Raw genomic sequence first — 22,119 nt, forward strand, 5'->3', positions numbered from 1 at the left:
GCCAAGAAGCCCCTAAAAAAGGCTCAATGTGCTTAGTTATCAGGAAACTGCAAATCAGAACAACTCTGAGATTCCACCTTACACCCATCAGAATGGCTAAGAGCAAAAACGCAAATGACAGTACATGCTGACTAGGTTGTGGAGAAAAGGGGACACTCCTCCTCTGCTGGTGGAAGAGGAAACTGTACAGCCACTCTGGAAATCAATTGGCAGCTTCTCAGAAGATTGGGAATAGTTCAACTCAAAACCAAGCTAAACTACTCCTGGGCATATACCCCAAAGATGCTCCACCATCCACAAGGATGCTTGCTTTTTTCCCTGTTTTTTAATCTAATGATTTTATCTGAAAACAATGTGTTCAAGCCCCTTTAAAAGGTTTCTTCAAAGAATGAAATTCTTCTGTTTTTAGGAAATACAGATGTTTGAAAGAGAACATCAAGCCTTTCTAATTTCCTCATAGAGATAAAGTTCTCCACATGAATCAAAGACCACCTTACAAAATTTCAAGAGGGCATGCACTCACAGTGTGATCAGCAGTTTCATCCAAGCCTTGTCTCATATTTCTTTGCTAAGCCTGTTCTTAACCGAAACATGTCTAGAGGCCTAATTTACTCTCACTAGAACATCAGGTTTTTATACAAGCATGGGGTGGGGTCAATGTTTCGACTCAAAATTAAGCTCTAAATTCTAAACTTGGGGTGCTGTGATAAGAAAGGAAAATGTGCTTAGGATGCCTAATGGTTAACTTCAGTTGACAAATTGAAGGTTTCTAGAATCTCCTGGGACAGGGGATTCTGAAAATGAATAACTTGCCATCTATGGGTGGCACAATTCTCTAGACTGGGATTCTGGACTGTATAGAATAGATAAAGTGAGTTAAGCACAGCATGGAAAGATACCTGCTTCTGCACTGCATGGGATATGAGCAGTTCCTTCAGGTCCGATGCCTTAAGTTCCATCTATGACGGACTCTACCCTTGACCTGTCTGCTGAAATAAAATCTTTCTCCTTTGAGCTGTTCTTTTGCAAACTTATCAGAGCAACAGGGAAAGAAGCTAATATAAGAACAAAGCTTTCCTGGCAGTAATCCCATAAGTGTATAGATCATGTCTTATTTTATCAGTGCAATATGGAAATAACCTCGCTCCACTGTGCTTTAGAGTATAGGAACAGAAAAAGTCCAACACTTAAACTTACAACATCTTACATGCTTACAGCAGAGATGCAAAGACTAATAAATGAAAAAGCAATGGAGTCTATAGGGTGGTCATGATTTTAACTTCAAAGAAAGCTACCACTGAAGTGCCCTGACATGTTGCTCTGAAACCTAAAGAAACTTTTATGCACACCCATAATCCAGTATAGTCCAAAAAAAAATCTGTTAGAAAAAAAGTGGGGGAAAATGGAGAGTTGGTGGACATAGAGATGTTTAGGTCCTTTTTTCTTTGATAACTATTTAAAAATCACACAACTGTGAAAACACACCATATACCCATTTTATCATCGTCATCGTCATCATCATCATCGTTGCCATTCCTACAGAACTCTAGAGAACAATACAGCAAAGTTCATCTACCTCTGAGTTATGCTTGTCAGTCAATCTGCTTTGATGAAAGCCAAAGCACTCCGTTTGCTCTGCCGTGGTTTGTGTGCACCTGCTGGCTTTACTTTGGTGAATATTTCCATTTTTGTTCCCAAGGACTGCAATGACCTCATATACTACTATCATTTTGTAAACCATTTGAATAATAAGTGGGATAAAACCTTTGCTATTTTACTCAGGAGTCAGCAGTTTCTTAAGCCAAAATGATTTTGAATACATTATTAGGGCTTATTATGTTTTAGCTTAGTTTAGCTTTTCCATACCAAGAAGGCTATAAGCTTGCCATTCATCATGATTTTACAAGAACTCTGAGAGTTTTAAAAATAAACTAGTAGAATTAAATACAGGTTAAAATATCCTTTTTAAAGGCAGAGCCATAGAATCAACAGATATTTATCAAAAGAATAGGAAAGAAACTGATATGAAAAAAAGCTTGAAAGCTGTGTGTTTTGGATACCATACAATAAATGTTTCCCCTACCAGTTATCAGGAAAGGAATGGAGTACTACATGAATATGCTATTTTTCAGAGGGTTATCCATACTCACCAACATGCACAAAACTCAAGTCTCAGTGAATCAAAGACCTAAACATAGTGGGCACACTATATCTAGGAAAAGAGAAAGAGAGGTATTGTCTTGAATGCATTGGCACAGGAGACAAATTCCTGAATACAACACCAATGGCTCAAGCAATAAGATCAACACTTGATAAGTAGGGCTAAAAAGCTTCTGTAAGGCAAAGGACACCATCAGTAGGACAAAATGTATATATATAACCAGAATGGGAAAAGATCTTCACCAACCCTACGTCTGACAGAAGACTAATAAAAGATTATAAAGAACTCAAGAAACTAGACATCAACAAACCAAAGAGCCCAATTAAAATTGGGGTAGAGCTAAACAGAGAATTTTCAGCAGAGTAATTTTTAATGGCTGAGAAGCACTTAAAGAATTGTTCAGCTTCCTTAGTGATCAGGAAAATACAAATCAAAATGACTCTGCAATTCCATCTCATACCAGTCAGAACGGCTAAGATTAAAAACTCAGGTGACAGCAGATGCTGGCGGGGATGTGGAACACGTGGAACACTCCTCCAATGCTGGTGGCATAGCAAACTAATTAGCCACTTTAGAAATCAATTTGGAAATAATTCTACTCTAAGACTCAGCTATACAACTCCTGGGCATATATCCAAAAGATACCCCAGTCTACCACAAGGACACTTGCTCAACTATGTTCATAGTAGCTTTATTCGTAATAGCCAGAAACTAGAAATAGATGTCCGAGATGCCCTTCAAGGAAAGAATGGATTTTTTTAATGTGATATATACCACCCTGGACCCAGACAGACACACATTATGTGCTTTCTTACAAGTGGATATTAGCCAAAGAGTACAGGATGATCAGGCTTCTTCAATCCTCAAGCCCAAAGAAGCTAAATAAGAAGAGCCCAAGGGAGTATGCTTAAAGGGGATATAAAATAGATATCAGAGGTGAATGGAGAAAGGGAACTGGGTAAGTGATGGGGTAAGGAGGGGAACCAGGAAGGGAATCAGGAGTGGGAAGGCTGGACAGGAGAGGGCTGGGAGAGGGGAAGGTGGAGGCATCTCTGGGACTAGCAAGAGACCTGGCACAAGGGAGGCTCCTGGAAATCTATGGGGGCACCTCTAGGTGGATTCTCTAAAATGAGATCTTCCATTCCCATTGATAGCAAATCTTTAAAGAGAAGGTTTTATGACTGATGAGGGAGGGTAAAACTTTGTTTTACTGGAAGTGTAGCTGCTGTTGAGGTATATGTGCTGCTGTGAACAAACTCCCTTGCAAGCTCTTATTAACAAGCCTAATGAAACTCATTCAGTCATCAAAGAAAAGGATAGGAAAGTGAAAGTGGGAATCATGGGAAAGAAGTAGGAGACAAGAGCAGATAATGGGTGAGGAAATATTGAAATATATTATGTGAATTCATAAAAATGTTATAATGAATTTCACTATCAGGTATAACTAAGATATAGTTAGAAAACATATCAAAAGTAAAAGGCCGGTTTTAATATTTTTCGGAAGATTAAGTTAAGTTCCTAGGAAATAATCAGAAACTAATTTTTGAAATACTAAGATTTGCTATCTTAAGGCAAACTTCAGAATCAGCAAATCAGGGAACTGAAAGTCCCATAACCCCCTTGTGTTTGCAGAGCTGAGTAAGACCACCTGTCTTGGACACACCCTTGGAGTCGGATCCTAAGGACTGATTGGGTAGAAGAAAAAGCATAGCACTCAGCACAAAGTCATCATGTGTCAAGCTATTTATACATGTGCTGCCATTACCACACTATACACATCACCACCTCTTCTCAAAAGCAGGAAAATAATGTAATTAATTGCCTACAGCAACATAGATAGCAAATAAATGCTAACCCTGAGTTTTAGAACTATGTCTGTCTGGATTCCAGCATTTCTTTTCCCTTTTACTGTAACATAATCTCTCTACCATGAAATAAATAAATGTCATTACTGGTGTGTGTGTGTGTGTGTGTGTGTGTGTGTGTGTGTGTGTGTGTTTGTGTGCTTATGAATATATATATATATTGTGTATATACACAATATATATATATATTCATAAGCACACAAACACACACACACATATATATTTTATATATATATATATATATATATATACATGTATATACATATATACATATATATATATATCATTCTACTAATTAGCTAGCTTGTGATGAAGTGAGAGTGGTTGAAGTGACAAAAGGTACTTGGGGACAGTGATGTGTCACTGTGGAATCATCTAGGTCAAAGTTAAATACAATTAAGGACTGGTCAGTAGGAGAGTATTCTAAGTTATATATGTAAACTGTTACTGTATCATTAATTTTGAAGTACTATTCCATATGACTAAAATGTATTCCTGCATTCAAAAATTCATACAAACTTGTATTTTAAGCTCAAGCATAAATGCTACTTAAATGGCCCATTATGTTAATGTAGATAATTATAAGTTGACTATAGTCAAATGCGTTATAGGATACACATTCAATGCCATAATAATTATTAATATATAAGCATATTTAAATATAACAACATCCTATAAAACAATGAATAACTGCTTAAATAATTATGAAGACCTTAGATATTCCAAAAATGTGTCATTTTTGTGGATTTTCAGAACTCGTGAGTTACACTATATGCCTTCCAAATTTACTTTAGCCAAATTAGATTGAAATAAACTGCAATTGGTATAGTGCCTAGATATTTCAAGGAATGATTTACTGCAGATAAAAAACCAAATAGCATTCAACAGTTAATTCAATATTAAAAGACCACCATTTCCTACAGAGTTGAAACATAGAAGGAATATTTGCAAAAGGCAAAGTAAATAAAATGACCACTAAACCTATTGATAATATTGTTAAAACATGGTATGCTTTTATGATTAGTTGTACAAGGATGGTTTCTTGGCCATGTAGAAAGGGGAGAAAAGAGTCAATAAACATAGCTATGCATGCTCTATGCACTAATATGTTAGAAGAAAAGACTGGAGCCTGATTGGATCCTTATCATTGCAACAGATTTCAAGCTCATGCAGCCAGTAGATCCGCTGAGAACTAAGTTCTGGCCCAGCAGCCTCTGACTCTCCCAAAACTGTCATTCTGGTCCAATTGCACTTCAGCTTTATGCTCCACTAATTTCACATTTATATTAATTTTATCATTACAGTCCACTCATTGTATAGTCATTTGCACAGTTTCACTGGCTCTGTAGAATTTTTTTCCTTTATTGAATTACAGCTATAGAAAATGGAAATTTTCCTAATTAAAATTCATTTGAGAGGGATCGCTAGGAAGAGCTTAAGTTAAGAACTTTCCTGATATTAGGACATGAAAATAAAGCTTTTATATGGAAATAAAAATTAAACCTGAAGAATCAGAGGTTCATCTAATGAGGCATTCTTGAGAGGAATCAGGTATCTCAATGCTGTTTGGGGTTTCAAGACTTTTTCCCCAACCCCACAATGCAGAAAATGTTTCATGAAATATTGATATTAAATTGTGCTTGTTAGAAACACAGTTACCAATTCACTGTAAATGTTTAGTATGAGTAATCGCCATGAATTAGATTATTCCCAGTCACTTAACATGAGGCAAAAGCTTGGATCATGCTTCCACGTGAATTTGAGGTCTCTTGATAAATTCATTTTAAAAGCTAAGTTATTTCAAATTGCTTTTGGTACCTAAGGTGAATGGCTGTCACTACCAACAATGAAGGGACTTTACCCTCATTTCTTATTTTATTTTGAGTTATTAGTTTCATTTAATACAATTGCATTTGTATATTCCTGCTACATTAAATCCTGTCAAGTTCACATAGGTAGTTCATGAAAATGCATTACGCCCAAGAGTACACAGTTAGTGATATTAGTAGATCAATATATAATTTTTGTATTACTATCCAGAGGAACAATCCTGGTTTAGCAGACGGAGGAATAAGTATGTTCAGTGATATTAGTCTACATAAAATCTCTCAAGACACTTGGTCACTTTCGTTAGTCATGGTAAGAATGTCTCCTGGGGTGCATAGGTCAAAAGGAAGTTTTTGTGGCAGAATTATGTAAGGAAACTTACACTGGGACCTGCCCACAAACCATGCAATTTAGAAACAGCCAAGAAACAAAACCGCATAGAAAGAGGGATAAATAACATTGTATTAAGGGTTATTATGCAACTACAAAGACTTAATATGACCCTGGCAATATAGCAAAAAATAGTTATGAAAAGAAGCTATTTCTTATGCTCAGAGCTAATTTTCAAACATATGTACCTGTATTTGAAACTTTGAGCATTTCACACATTTTTCTGTATCTGAAAAAAAAATGGATCCAGACTGATATTGTATATCAAGATAGCTGAAAACAGTTCATATAACGGTAGCCAAAAGCGAAGTTCAATAAGAATTCATAAAAAGAACATTATCCCCACTGCTGAGACAGCTCTTACAATGTACACTTTGCTTGTATTGGCAAAAGGTAATTACTCATCAATTTTGCTAGAACGGGCAAAATATCTATAGTAATATGGTTTTATAAAGTTTCAATTAAATAAAATGTAGATTAAACTGTATATATCAAAATGTAGGTTTAATTAATAACTTCAAAACTAAAATATAACTCAATTTTGACAATATATATCCCACTCTCAAATAGTTAATTAAATATACTTTTCGCATAATTTATAAAAAATCATATACTTCAATTTTTAAATGTTCAAGGGAATGGTACTATGAAAATAACATATTTTAATATTCTGTTCATGAAAATTAAGACATAAAATAACATGAAATAATGTGTTTTTCTTATCAATGTTGCTATAAGATGGAATAGAAAATATATAAATCCATTAGTATGACTTGAGATGGAAGAAATTTGAATGATTGTAAAAATGTTCTTATCTCCCAGTACAAAATTAAGATATTATGACACATTGAACATTTCAAATATGCCTTCCTCTTTATAGGTATCTAACTGGGAATATTATGTTTCATATATATACATACATATATATTTAAAGAAATAATGTAAGAATTCTACAGTCTGGTTTAAATTGTTTAAACTTAATGCAATAGAGCCTATGACTAAATAAGCCTACGGCTAAAACAGCCAATAATAAATTATGGCATAAGTACTTTCTCTGCCCTGATGTGATCAAGGCTGTACTGAATGTAAAGAAATACTAACTCTGCACTCATGTTAACATGCAAACATAGTAACAGGACTTGGAATGCATTCTCTCTCTCTCTCTCGCTCTCTCTCTCACTTACTGCTTTGTAAGTTCTCTTCTGCCCAGCGTGTTTCCGGATTTGCTCTCCATTCGGCCCTGTCTCCACATGCATGGAATAGATGATGTCAAAGAAATCTTCAACCACAGCCACTCGCCGTAAAGACAGCTTCTCATCAACTCCTACGCCATCCTGGAGAGGAAACAATACATCCACAACAAAGAAAAGAACAAAAGAAACAAACAGAAACACATGACATTAATGAAATTATTTTCACTTAACAGATGAAGTTAACCAAAATATTTTAACAAAATGAACTAAAACAGCTCCAAGAAAAAATTTTAAAGTGCTTGAATGAAGTTCATGCTTTTTTCTTCTTTGCAAACAATATTTTTCTATATAGCCCAGGTTGGCCTCTATCTCTCATGCCCACTGCAGAAACCACCATACCTAGCAATCACATAGCTCTGTATTACAATTATTGAATTATAAAATGCTAGCAAAAACATTGTTAATATTAAGTAAATCATTTGTTCATCAGTTCCATTTTGGGGGGTTCTTATAATGATTCCTAGCCACCAGCATAACTTTTAAATTATAAATTACATGTTAGCACGTGGTAAGTTTTCCTACAGTTATTTCATTCTAGATCCTGCTCAGTCTGTTGGAGATTATGACACCATGAGGAACAACTGTCTTAAAGGGTCACAGAGTTAGGAAGGATGAGAGCCACTGCTCTAAAAATACCTGGTGGGAACAGTGGATCTCCCAACTAAAATCTGCATTATTTTTTGAGCAAATTACTTCTGCATCTCTAAGTTCAAGTTTTCACAGCTTCAAATGGGAGACAATAGAAGCTGTTTCACAGGAATATTGTGAGCACTAAGGGAAATCAGGTATGTAAGCACATGCCCCAGTCTCTGTCCAGTTGTAAACCCTCAATGAATGCTGGCAGCAGGTGTCATCTTAATGGTCACATTACAATATAATGAAGGGCCTGTGGGAGCACAAAGGATCACCATGTTATCTCCTCTTCGGGTAGCTTCTTGGAAGACATATAACTTGACATATAGTGAGCTTTTTAAGTCTTGGCAGAGGGAAATCCAGCCAAAGGTAAAGAGTTTAAATGGGTGCTGAGTCATATTAAGTGGTAGACTTGAGATATTAAAAAAATTAATATTCCACAAAAAAGTTAATTGTATGTGATGGCTCATCCACACCCACATTCACATGCACACATGCACTCACACACAAAAGTATATGCATGAACACATGCACATAGTGCTCTTAGTGGACCCTGAAAAATTTTAATGTGGTGTAATATGTCTTTGCCATTGTTGCTTGAAAACAACATAAAATAGTTTTCCCCAGGCAAATCACACCACTTGATTATCCAATAACCAATGGTAATTTCTGGAAAAAAAATCAAGTAAAATAATTTAGTCTATGGAGGAGATGCACACACACACACACACACACACACACACATACACACATACACTAAAATTATATAAATATAGATTAGAAATAGAGATAATAAAAATAAAGACCACAAATGGGAGGGTTTGGGGTAAGGCGAGGGAAGGAGGAATTATGAAATTTTAATATCAGAAAAGTTTTAAAGATTATAAATAATACCATAAGAGGGTGATTACTCCAAGACTCCAAGTCAAAGTTCTAAGTGTCCATGAGTCTCCAATGGCAACCCTAAGAGACTAAGCTACTACAAAATGAAAATAGTAAGTCAACAACCATTTTTTTTATTTAGCATTTACTTGCATATAGTCTTTGTATGTAGCAGAGTCTGGAGCAGCATGCACAAAGCGCTTCATATATGAGACTGCACAGTAGGATCAGTTGCCTGGTCTCTCACCACTGCTCAGTTCAAAGCACATCCTCACATATTCCCTGTGATGCTGACAGACAGTTTCTATTTGGCTTCAGACCTTTCTCATGTTTCTTTTCTAATTTTTATGATATATCTTAATAATATTCTTTCCCCTCCCTGAACTTCCCCCAGATTCTCCATTTCCCCTAACCACCCAAATTAATATTCTTTATTTTTCTCCCTTTTAATATTTTTTCTCATATATTGCACCCTTCTACAAAATCTTGGGGCACCCCTTATATAATGGGCTTCTAAGAATAATACCACTCTGCCATGTGTCACAAGACCAATGCAAAACAAGGGCTACATGAAACTCAACAGTGATCTGCCTCATAACACACAGCTCTGATCACAGACCTGTTGTCTGTTAAATATACTAGCTTGTACTCCCCATCCTCAGAAAATATCCATTTTCCTACTCTGATGCAGTCCATTAGTAAAATCATCCATTAAACTTTATCTGCTTTTCTACACATTATAAAATTTGCTCAGAGTCTACTCCTCTTTCCTGAACAACAAAATGTATACTTTACATAATCATTAAAAATGCAGGTAATGTAATTTCTTTCTCAGATTTATTTAACTTTTACCCAGTTACCTGGCTAACCCTAAAATTTTGAAATATCCATTTTATCAAGTATCTGAAAAGTCTAAATATTGACAAGCACTATATTAGTTAATGGAATTATCAAGAAAGATAGGTAGGTAGATAGATAGATAGATAGATAGATAGATAGATAGATAGATAGATAGATAGATAGATAGATAGATAGATATAGAAACAGACAGATAATTGAGGATTTGCTGATATTCACTGTCTAGTGCAGGAAATAGATATTAAAGAAATTATTGAGTGATTACTGGGACAGAAATTTCCTTTACTCTCCATAGCCATTTGTTTAACAAACCAGAAGTTTATTCTTTCATAGTCTTGGAGGACAGAAGTTTAAAATCATGGTGTCAACAAAGCTACATTTCATCTGGAATCTCTAATGGTGAACAAGCCGCTGCTTCTGATTGGCTGCCAACATTCCATGCTTGGTGCATTCAGAACACTCTATCGTCTGTATGCTTTCTCTTGCCTGTCTCTCTTTGTAAGGATCCCTATGATGCCATTAAACTCTATCCAATAAGGACTGAGAAGATTGCTCATGGAGTAAAGTGCTGGATATAGAAATTTGAGGACCTGAATTTTAATCCCCAGACCAAGTAAAGCCACGCATAGTGGTATACTTCTATAATGTTAGTGCTCCCATGGTGAGATGGGAGGCAGAGACAGGGGAAGTCCCATCATGGAGAGGGGAGTCAGGCATCAAGTCTTACCCCTAGGCAAGGAGTTATTGGCAACTGAGAGCTGTTGTAAGAAGTGAAGCAAGTTTTCTTTAAGGATAGAGTTCCCTGGTAGGTTGACCTTGTTACAGTGGATGAGTATACACTGAGGAGTCCATGAACAGCATAATATGGACTAGATGGGCTTTACAACAACAACGGCAACAGTAACAAGCATGAGGGCAAAAGCATATGTGGAAGAGTGAGAGTATGTTTCTGAGAGTACATGTGGGTGAGAGAATATAAATTAAATATATGGCATGAAAACCTCAAGTAATTAATTAAAAATCAAAGCTGAAATGACTATGGCAAGAATAGTTCTTAAAATGATGATTAATAATACCAAATAAATATAAGTGGTCAGTGTTAGAGATGGGAAAGTGTACATCTGAAGAACACTGAGTCAACACTTCCGTGCACTGGTATTGCCAGAATGCAAATCTGTAATAAGAATTTAGAGACATTAGAGTCCTTATGCATGCTGCCTGAAATGCTAAATTACACAGGGACTCTGTCGATAATTTAGCAGGAACTCAACATTTATTAAACAGATTTTGCCAGATTATTAGCTTGTCAACACAGATATATTCAAAGGCGATGATGAACCAGGAATACACAATATTTGCACAAATATCAAAGGCAGCATCTATCCCTGTGTTTTTGCTTTCTTTCTCTCTTTTTCTTCCTTCCTTCCTTCCTTCCTTCCTTCCTTCCTTCCTTCCTTCCTTCCTTCCTTTCTTTCTTCCTTCCTTCCTTCCTTCCTTTCTTTCTTTCTTCCTTCCTTCCTTCCTTTCTTTCTTTCTTTCTTTCTTTCTTTCTTTCTTTCTTTCTTTCTTTCTTTCTTTCTTTCTTTCTTTCTTCTTGTGTTCTTTTAAGGCTATTTTATTACAGCAACATGAAATAATTAGTACATTACTGTATTATAAATGTAGTCCAAAAAATTATGCTGAGTCAAAGTATTGTAGAGAATACTAATATCTTACATTTGCTTTCAATGTGTGAAGGGATAGTTATACCCAACCAATAATTGATGAACATCTGGACTCCCTAAATAATCTAAGGTTTTGAACATTTGAATCTCAAGTTTTTCAGCTTAGTTATGTGCACTTTCTTCTTCCGCATACATACCCACTACTAAGTTTTTTAGTATAGAAATCTCTTTCCACATTTACATACTTAGATTGTGCATTTCTCCTCTTTGACCATCTTATTCTCCTCTACATTTCTTTGTTAATCACCAAGGATTTTGTTTTGTTTTTCATTTTTTCCAAATGGATTGCTTTCAATATAATATATCATGACCTCAGTTTGTTTCTCTGGCCATCTCAGTTCTTCCTTACCTCTCTGCCCTTTTGTATCTACTCCTTTTTTGTCTGTCCTTAAAAAACAAACAGGCTTCTAAAGAATAATAATGTGTGTGATATAATAATATAATATATACAAGAATAAGACAAAATTAAGTACTTTGAAATACAACAACAACAAACACAGCAGAAGTAAGAGTCCTCAAAAGGCACAAGAAACAAGATACAGATGCAATAAGTCACTTATATTCATACTTAGGAATTCCATTAACACAAAATTTGAAGCCATAATACATACACAAATGGCCTCTAGAATTAAGAGAGAGAGAAGCAGACAGGGGGGAAGGGAGGGAGGGAGAGAGGGAGGGAGAAGAGACAGAGAAATAGAAAAATTAAGAAATAAGAGGGAACTGGATGGGAGAAGGGAGGGGAGGGGCAGGAAGAAAGGGAACATGATCAGGTATTGGGGTGGGGCGACCAGGAGTGAAGCCTCAAGCGCCAGCAGAATGAATGGAAATACACAACCTCTGGAGGTAGGAAGTGGGGGGACCCTCTAGAATGTACCAGAGACCTGGAAGGTGAGAGAATCTCAAGACTCAAAAGGAGGGAGCTTAGATAAAATGCCCAACAGTGGGGATAGGGAACTTGTAGAATCCACTTCCATGGGGTTGCCTTCCCCCAGTCAAAAACTCTGACCCAGAATTGTTCCTCTCTGAAAGAACTTCAGGAACAAAAATGGAGAAGAGCCTGAGGGAAAGGAGCTCCAGTTACTAACCCAAATTGGGATCCAGCTCAAGGGGAGGCTCCAAGGCCTGACACTATTACTGATGCTATGATGTACTTACAGACAGGAGCCCAGCATGGCTATCCTTCGTGAGGCCCAACAATCAGCTTACAGAAGCAGATACTTACACCCAATCCTTGGACTGAAATCATGGAACCCTGTGGTTGAATTAGGGAATGGGTGGAAGAAGTTGAGAAGGAGAAGGGCGACCCCATAGGAAAACTAACAGTTTCAACTAATCTGGACCCCCCAAGATCTCTCAGACACTGAGCCACCAACCAGGCAGCATACACCAGCTGATGTGAGGCCAACACATACACAGTAGGACTGCCTGGTGTGCCCTCAGTGAAAGAAAAAGCACCTAACCCTTGAGAGACTTGAGGCCCCAAGGAATGTGAAGGCCTGGTGAGGTGGTGAGGGACATCTTCTTGGAAGCAGGGGGTAGGGGGAGGAATGGGATGAGGAACTGTCAGAAGGCAGAATGGGAGGGGGATACGGGCTGGACTATTTTTTAAAAAGATTAAAGATAAAAACAAGTCCTCACATGCCATTGTGCTATCACCAAATGAATCTTCTAATATCAAAATGGGTTATACATAATTGAGTAGCTGGGCAAAGAGGTTCAGTGGGACTCCCCCAACAACTAGGCTGTCATCAAAGTCATAGGTTGCACTTTACAAACTGACAGCAAGGCTCTATTGCTAAGACAACATCTACACAACTCACTGAACATAAAAAAGTCAAATTGGTGCCTAGTAGAGCTTTCACCACTGTGAACTAGTGTTATTAGTACCTGAAGATACTCTGTATCCTACAAAATTAAAAACCTAAATACAGCCTGTTCAGGCTACTGTGGTGTGCTCCTGCCTGTAGGATATGCTAAGGCAGTAGAGTGGCACAAAGCTTGTGGGACTAACCTTTCAATATTTGAGTTGCCCACTCCATGAACCCATACTCAATGTTGCTGGGTAATCAAGAACATGAAACTAGATATCCATGAGCCTAGTGTAAAACCAAATATTACTGTTCTACTAGAAGAACTTAGTGAATGGAGACATTCCCTTTAGAGCTGTTCTAGAGTCTCTCACTCTCTGAATATTGTTTGACTGAGGGTCTTGGTATTGCTTCCATCTGCTGCAGGAGAAAGCTTCTCTAATTATGGCTGAGCAAGGCATTGATTTTTAAGTATAGCAGAATATCACTAGGAGTCATTTCATTGCTCTTTCTACATGGGGCTCAGGAAACCCTGAGGAAGAAGCAGCAGGAGGAGTGAAAGGGCCAGAGAGGATGGAGGACACTGAGGAAACAAGAATTTCTAAGTATAACATCACACAGATATATGAACTCACAGAGACTGTAGCAGCACGTACAGAGCCTATGTGGGGTCCTAAAACTGAAAGGAAAACTGGGCACATGCCCCAATCCCTAACTCAAAGCTATCTCTAATTGATAACAACTTGCAAATTAAAATTGAGCTTTCTCCTAGGGAGTCTCACTGGGGAAAACATCTTATGGATGATCCGTCTGCCCGATAGCAGATGGCCAACAGAAAACGAACTCAAAGGCATAGTTGTCTCATAATAGTAGAACACTTTAATATCCAAATATATAAACCTAAATTTCTCTGGAGTGAGGAATGCATGAATATGGCATAACTATACAAGTGATCACTGTTCTGACACAGAAAGGATGAAGTTTTGGATATAATAAGCCATTAATGAATATAAGACACTGAGTTGGAGAAACAAAATACAAAGCAACATGCATTGTATAGTTCAATTCATGTGAAGGAATTGACATATAGAAATTATTGCAAACATAAATTTGACCAATTCTAGCCTATAAAAGGGAGACTAAACATGTACTACTAATAATGGTTAAGGTATTTTAGGTAGAATAAAGTTAATCTAAATTTAGGTGACAGAGATTAATGTACAACCTGAACTTGTTGGACAACTCTGAACTTGTTGAAAACATCAAATTTTACACTTAAAATGGCGAATGATATGGCATCTGAACTATTTTTCTTTTTTTGTTTGTTTGTTTTTTATTTTTTTCAAGACAGGGTTTCTCTGTATAGCTCTGACTGTCCTGGAACTCACTTTGTAGACCAGGTTGGCCTCAAACTCAGAAATCTGCCTGCCTCTGCCTCCCGAGTGCTGGGATTAAAGGCATGCACCACCACACCCGGCTGAACTATTTTTCAATAATACTGTTAAAAGTAGTATCTAATAATTTGGGATTTGGGCTACAAGGATGTATATGAAGAAAGTAAGAGAAGGGTAGGAGACATTAGGTAGATCAGAGGCAAAGAACTTGCCTTGCACACATGAGGCCATATGTTTGACCCCCTGTATATGGAAGGGGATAACACAAATAGTTTATAATCAACCCATCCACATAAACATTAATATTGAGTAGTGTTGCTATGTGGCTCAAAGCATAAAATAATAGAAACATATATGGTATGGGCTAGTAAACATTAGGCAAATATCTGATATAATAGGTACACAATTACATAAGGTTATAAACTTTATTCACATAAAAATGTATGGCTCATTACTTTATATGAAAATAATTATTACATATATTTTCACGATAAATTCCATGTAGGAGTCTAATTGTCATAGGATGTTTTCATAGACTTCTACACTTAGATGGCCCACAGTTTTGATTGGTGTATGAGATGACATGTAAAATTTCATCTCATTCACCCACTATTTTCTCAATAATTGTGTGTATCAATGTGGTGTTTGATACTGCATGGTAAACAAGTTATGAACAAATTTTGATCATTAAAATGAGAATACAAATTCCATGTTATACAAATGGATATAAGAATAAACTAAGCCCTGATTATGGTATTTTCTGGTTTCTGTGTCAAACATGTCCACTATAGTTGTTCCAAGCTATTGCTATGTAATCACCGAATGTAGAATGTGAGGAAATGAACAGACATGCAGTCTTATCTGGTATTTCCAGCTTGACATTACATATCAGAATAAGCCCTTCAAGGCCATAGAAATAACAACACTATAAATGAGACACCGTTGGCAAGTTTTAACTCTTTTATTCTAATAAATTACTTAATAGTTCAGTTAATTTAATTTTTGGTAATGTTCAGACTTCTAAAACTATTGATTTATAAGAAAAAATACTAACCATTAACTCTAGAGTTATCAAAAGCTAACTCATAGTGCCAATATATTATATCAATTAAGATGTATGAATGGCATATTTACTGAATTCATTGAATATTTTATGGAAAGGTTTTAAAATACAGGCATGGAAAGAGAACAATAATTTAAGGAAGTAATTCATCTTACATGACACTTTAAGGTCCAATGAAATATCTCTGATGTCCCTGGAAACATTTGGCCTCAAAGCAACTGTGAAAAAGTTGAGTAAGCACGGCAGTGGCATCTATGACATAAGTCTCTGGTCAACTCCATCCTGGGTTTTCACATATAATTGATTCCCCGAGTACAGTTAACTACGGCCAGTACACAACTGAATTGACTGTGGAGAAGTCAGTTGGTGAAAATAGTTACCACACCCCCTTCCTCGGTTGAGTTGTTACCAGATGAATGTTGGAACTGGCAAACAAATCATTATAATCATAAAGAAACTATTGTTATTTGCAGAAATTATAGTGAAATATTACATCCAAAAGCAGAGGGAATGTTTGCCAAATTAGAAACAACTATATTGACTATATAATGAGAGAAAGATTTATCAAAAGCTAACTCAGAATACCAATATATTATATCAATTAAGATGAGTGAGTGACATATTTAAAGACATAAATATGTCAGCACTCACCTTTCAAGAATTCCAAACCCAATAACTCATAAGGCCTCCAGCAAATAGCTAATTTTCTCAGCCTCCTGAGACTCTATTTATACAGACTCTATTTATTCAAGTAGAGTTAATTTTAAAGTCAGTTTTAAAGTGAACATCAGAAAACCATACATTGCCCCATAAATATCTCCATTAGACATACATGGCTTCAGTTCATAGAATAACTGCAAAACAAACAATATAGCATCTAGCTAAGTGATTTATTATAAAGTTTCAAGGTTCAACATTTGACTTTTATGTATTGATCACTACAGATATTCACTAACTTTGTGTGAAACCATACACTTATAAATCAAACTATAATTTTGAATATGCAGTACATTTTTTCTTAGCTCATTTCATGAGCTTAAGCTACTGGGAATAGAGAAAACAGAGTAGGCAGAATTTTAACTGGATGGTATTTCGGGGAAAGAAAGACAGGCAAAAATAAAAGCCACATAACGAGAAATGAAGGTTTTGAATCTACAGGGGAAAAAAGGCTATACAAAAAAGGCGTGACTCTATACGAAATTTATTAACTTTTCATCAGCTATTCATTTGAAATATATAAAAAATTCCTATTCATTCCAAAATTGACAATTTACCCCTGAAAATAGTGCTGCATTCCAAGTTTATGTTTCTTCAATGAGAAGATAATTACAATTATTTACACGGAGTATTCATCATCCTTTCAGCACAAACAAAAGACTGTGCTACCAGGATGTCCAGGCTTGCCAGCACAGAGAACATTGGAAAACAGCTTCACCGTGAGCTCTGCTCTCCAGACAGTCTTACAAGGCATTGTCAACACTCTCTGATGCACACTGTTGCCCCTCCTTCAAGCATAAGTGACTTGCATCTTGGGCATTAAGTAGATTTTTTCCCAGGATAGCATGTTTCTGTGCCTTTCCCTATGTTACAAACTTATAAGCAGCTTATATAATTGTCAAGGAGGCAAAGACCAAGATTTCCTACAATTTAATATAAATTTAGTGCTCCTTGAAGATGTTTTTAAACATACATGATTTGGAGAGGTTGTAAAATGGCTACACGCAAACTGTTTGAGAGCAGAGGACAGCTTTTAGAAGGTGGTTCCTTTCCTCTCACCATGTGGGAATCCAAAGATGGAATTCAAGTCATCATATTTGGCAGCAAAGTGCCTCTACCCACCAAGCCATTTTTCTATCCCCACTTTACATAATCATTCCAACTGTCCTTGTGGGTCATCACTGAAGACGCTTCAGCAGCTGTGGTTGAATAGTATAAGGGCCCTGCCCTGTATTTACGTTTTACATGGCTAAGGGGTGAAAGTGTAAAAAGTTACTTTTCATGTCTTTGAAGCCAGGAACCAGGGAAGAAAAAATATCGTTGATTCACAGAAACATTAATGATTCAAAGATAAGATAAAAGCTATGTGGTCCCATAGCCAAAAATTTATCATTACGAAAATACTTGAAAAATAATAAAAAAATACATATTTTTTTTAAATCTTGAGAGTCAAGAAGTCAGTCTCATGAGTCATAAACCTGAATAAAAAGAATATTTGCTTTAGACAATTTCTGGTAGTAATTTAGCGTGCATGTGGCTTTATACTAAGAATTCTTGTTTTAAACCTAAGTGCAAGACAAAGATTTTGTTTTGCTAAATTAATGATAATTATTAACAGAGTATCACTGAAGGTTTTTAGCCTGTAAGCTGTATAAACACCTGGATTTGTGTCTAAGCCATTCCTCCCTTACTTTGTTGCTGAATAATGTTTTACAGCATGATTTCCTCACAATGTGCTCATTTTACAGATGATATAGATTCTAGTCGAGGACTCTTTTTTTTTTTTTTTTTTTTTTTTTTTTTTTTTTTTTCCATTTTTTATTAGGTATTTAGCTCATTTACATTTCCAATGCTATACCAAAAGTCCCCCTTACCCACCCACCCCCACTCCCCTACCCACCCACTCCCCCCCTTTGGCCCTGGTGTTCCCCTGTACCGGGGCACACAAAGTCTGCGTGTCCAATGGGCCTCTCTTTCCAGTGATGGCCGACTAGGCCATCTTTTGATACATATGCAGCTAGAGTCAAGAGCTCAGGGGTACTGGTTAGTTCATAATGTTGTTCCACCTATAGGGTTGAAGATCCCTTTAGCTCCTTGGGTACTTTCTCTAGCTCCTCCATTGGGAGCCCTGTGATCCATCCATTAGCTGACTGTGAGCATCCACTTCTGTGTTTGCTAGGCCCCGGCATAGTCTCACAAGAGACAGGTACATCTGGGTCCTTTCGATAAAATCTTGCTAGTATATGCAATGGTGTCAGCGTTTGGATGCTGATTATGGGGTGGATCCCTGGATATGGCAGTCTCTACATGGTCCATCCTTTCATCTCAGCTCCAAACTTTGTTTCTGTAACTCCTTCCATGGGTGTTTTGTTCCCACTTCTAAGGAGGGGCATAGTGTCCACACTTCAGTCTTCATTTTTCTTGAGTTTCATGTGTTTAGGAAATTGTATCTTATATCGTGGGTATCCTAGGTTTTGGGCTAGTATCCACTTATCAGTGAGTACATATTGTGTGAGTTCCTTTGTGATTGTGTTACCTCACTCAGGATGATGCTCTCCAGGTCCATCCATTTGGCTAGGAATTTCATAAATTCATTCTTTTTAATAGCTGAGTAGTACTCCATTGTGTAGATGTACCACATTTTCTGTATCCATTCCTCTGTTGAGGGGCATCTGGGTTCTTTCCAGTTTCTGGCTATTATAAATAAGGCTGCTATGAACATAGTGGAGCATGTGTCCTTCTTACCAGTTGGGGCTTCTTCTGGATATATGCCCAGGAGAGGTATTGCTGGATCCTCCGGTAGTACTATGTCCAATTTTCTGAGGAACCGCCAGACTGATTTCCAGAGTGGTTGTACAAGCCTGCAATTCCACCAACAATGGAGGAGTGTTCCTCTTTCTCCACATCCTCGCCAGCATCTGCTGTCACCTGAATTTTTGATCTTAGCCATTCTCACTGGTGTGAGGTGGAATCTCAGGGTTGTTTTGATTTGCATTTCCCTGATGATTAAGGATGTTGAACATTTTTTCAGGTGCTTCTCTGCCATTCGGTATTCCTCAGGTGAGAATTCTTTGTTCAGTTCTGAGCCCCATTTTTTAAGGGGGTTATTTGATTTTCTGAGGTCCACCTTCTTGAGTTCTTTATATATGTTGGATATTAGTCCCCTATCTGATTTAGGATAGGTAAAGATCCTTTCCCAGTCTGTTGGTGGTCTTTTTGTCTTATAGACAGTGTCTTTTGCCTTGCAGAAACTTTGGAGTTTCATTAGGTCCCATTTGTCAATTCTCGATCTTACAGCACAAGCCATTGCTGTTCTGTTCAGGAATTTTTCCCCTGTGCCCATATCTTCAAGGCTTTTCCCCACTTTCTCCTCTATAAGTTTCAGTGTCTCTGGTTTTATGTGAAGTTCCTTGATCCACTTAGATTTGACCTTAGTACAAGGAGATAAGTATGGATCGATTCGCATTCTTCTACATGATAACAACCAGTTGTGCCAGCACCAATTGTTGAAAATGCTGTCTTTCTTCCACTGGATGGTTTTGGCTCCCTTGTCGAAGATCAAGTGACCATAGGTGTGTGGGTTCATTTCTGGGTCTTCAATTCTATTCCATTGGTCCACTTGTCTGTCTCTATACCAGTACCATGCAGTTTTTATCACAATTGCTCTGTAGTAAAGCTTTAGGTCAGGCATGGTGATTCCACCAGAGGTTCTTTTATCCTTGAGAAGAGTTTTTGCTATCCTCGGTTTTTTGTTATTCCAGATGAATTTGCAAATTGCTCCTTCTAATTCGTTGAGGAATTGAGTTGGAATTTTAATGGGGATTGCATTGAATCTGTAGATTGCTTTTGGCAAGATAGCCATTTTTACAATGTTGGTCCTGCCAATCCATGAGCATGGGAGATCTTTCCATCTTCTGAGATCTTCTTTAATTTCTTTCTTCAGGGACTTGAAGTTTTTATCATACAGATCTTTCACTTCCTTCGTTAGAGTCACGCCGAGATATTTTATATTATTTGTGGCTATTGAGAAGGGTGTTGTTTCCCTAATTTCTTTCTCAGCCTGTTTATTCTTTGTGTAGAGAAAGGCCATTGACTTGTTTGAGTTAATTTTATATCCAGCTACTTCACCGAAGCTGTTTATCAGGTTTAGGAGTTCTCTGTTGGAATTTTTAGGGTCACTTATATATACTATCATATCATCTGCAAAAAGTGATATTTTGACTTCCTCTTTTCCAATTTGTATCCCCTTGATCTCCTTTTGTTGTCGAATTGCTCTGGCTAATACTTCAAGTACTATGTTGAAAAGGTAGGGAGAAAGTGGGCAGCCTTGTCTAGTCCCTGATTTTAGTGGGATTGCTTCCAGCTTCTCTCCATTTACTTTGATGTTGGCTACTGGTTTGCTGTAGATTGCTTTTATCATGTTTAGGTATTGGCCTTGAATTCCTGATCTTTCCAGAACTTTTATCATGAATGGGTGTTGGATCTTGTCAAATGCTTTTTCTGCATCTAACGAGATGATCATGTGGTTTTTGTCTTTGAGTTTGTTTATATAATGGATTACATTGATGGATTTTCGTATATTAAACCATCCCTGCATCCCTGGAATAAAACCTACTTGGTCAGGATGGATGATTGCTTTAATGTGTTCTTGGATTCGGTTAGCGAGAATTTTATTAAGGATTTTTGCATCGATGTTCATAAGAGAAATTGGTCTGAAGTTCTCTATCTTTGTTGGATCTTTCTGTGGTTTAGGTATCAGAGTAATAGTGGCTTCATAAAATGAGTTGGGTAGAATACCTTCTACTTCTATCTTGTGAAAAAGTTTGTGCAGAACTGGAGTTAGATCTTCTTTGAAGGTCTGATAGAACTCTGCACTAAACCCGTCTGGTCCTGGGCTTTTTTTGGCTGGGAGACTATTAATAACTGCTTCTATTTCTTTAGGGGATATGGGACTGTTTAGAAGGTCAACTTGATCCTGATTCAACTTTGGTACCTGGTATCTGTCCAGAAATTTGTCCATTTCGTCCAGGTTTTCCAGTTTTGTTGAGTATAGCCTTTTGTAGAAGGATCTGATGGTGTTTTGGATTTCTTCAGGATCTGTTGTTATGTCTCCCTTTTCATTTCTGATTTTGTTAATTAGGATTTTGTCCCTGTGCCCTTTAGTGAGTCTAGCTAAGGGTTTATCTATCTTGTTGATTTTCTCAAAGAACCAACTCCTCGTTTGGTTAATTCTTTGAATAGTTCTTCTTGTTTCCACTTGGTTGATTTCACCCCTGAGTTTGATTATTTCCTGCCGTCTACTCCTCTTGGGTGAATTTGCTTCCTTTTTTTCTAGAGCTTTTAGATGTGTTGTCAAGCTGCTAGTATGTGCTCTCTCCCGTTTTTTCTTGAAGGCACTCATAGCTATGAGTTTCCCTCTTAGAAATGCTTTCATTGTGTCCCAAAGGTTTGGGTACGTTGTGGCTTCATTTTCATTAAACTCTAAAAAGTCTTTAATTTCTTTCTTTATTCCTTCCTTGACCAAGGTATCATTGAGAAGAG

At 37.0% G+C, this 22,119-nt stretch overlaps 1 protein-coding gene across 13 annotated transcripts in view; it reads right to left on the bottom strand.

Annotated features, from left to right (window-relative positions):
• The window catches only part of Nol4 (nucleolar protein 4), a 349,489-nt gene that overhangs the window by 251,582 nt on the left and 75,788 nt on the right, over positions 1–22,119 (bottom strand). For 7 of the 13 annotated variants that reach the window (XM_006525999.3, XM_030250503.1, XM_030250499.1 and 4 more), the window contains exon 2: positions 7,428–7,577. In XM_006525999.3, coding sequence (XP_006526062.1) covers positions 7,428–7,499 — 72 coding nt within the window. In that variant the 5' untranslated portion in view covers positions 7,500–7,577. Of the gene's footprint in view, positions 1–6,431; positions 6,473–7,427; positions 7,578–22,119 lie in introns of all 13 variants that reach the window. The other 6 variants (XM_030250501.1, XM_030250502.1, NM_001361224.1 and 3 more) reach the window with 1 other exon arrangement.

The sequence above is a fragment of the Mus musculus genome, chromosome 18 (genome assembly GCF_000001635.26).
Source record: "Mus musculus strain C57BL/6J chromosome 18, GRCm38.p6 C57BL/6J".
Lineage (NCBI taxonomy): Eukaryota > Metazoa > Chordata > Mammalia > Rodentia > Muridae > Mus > Mus musculus.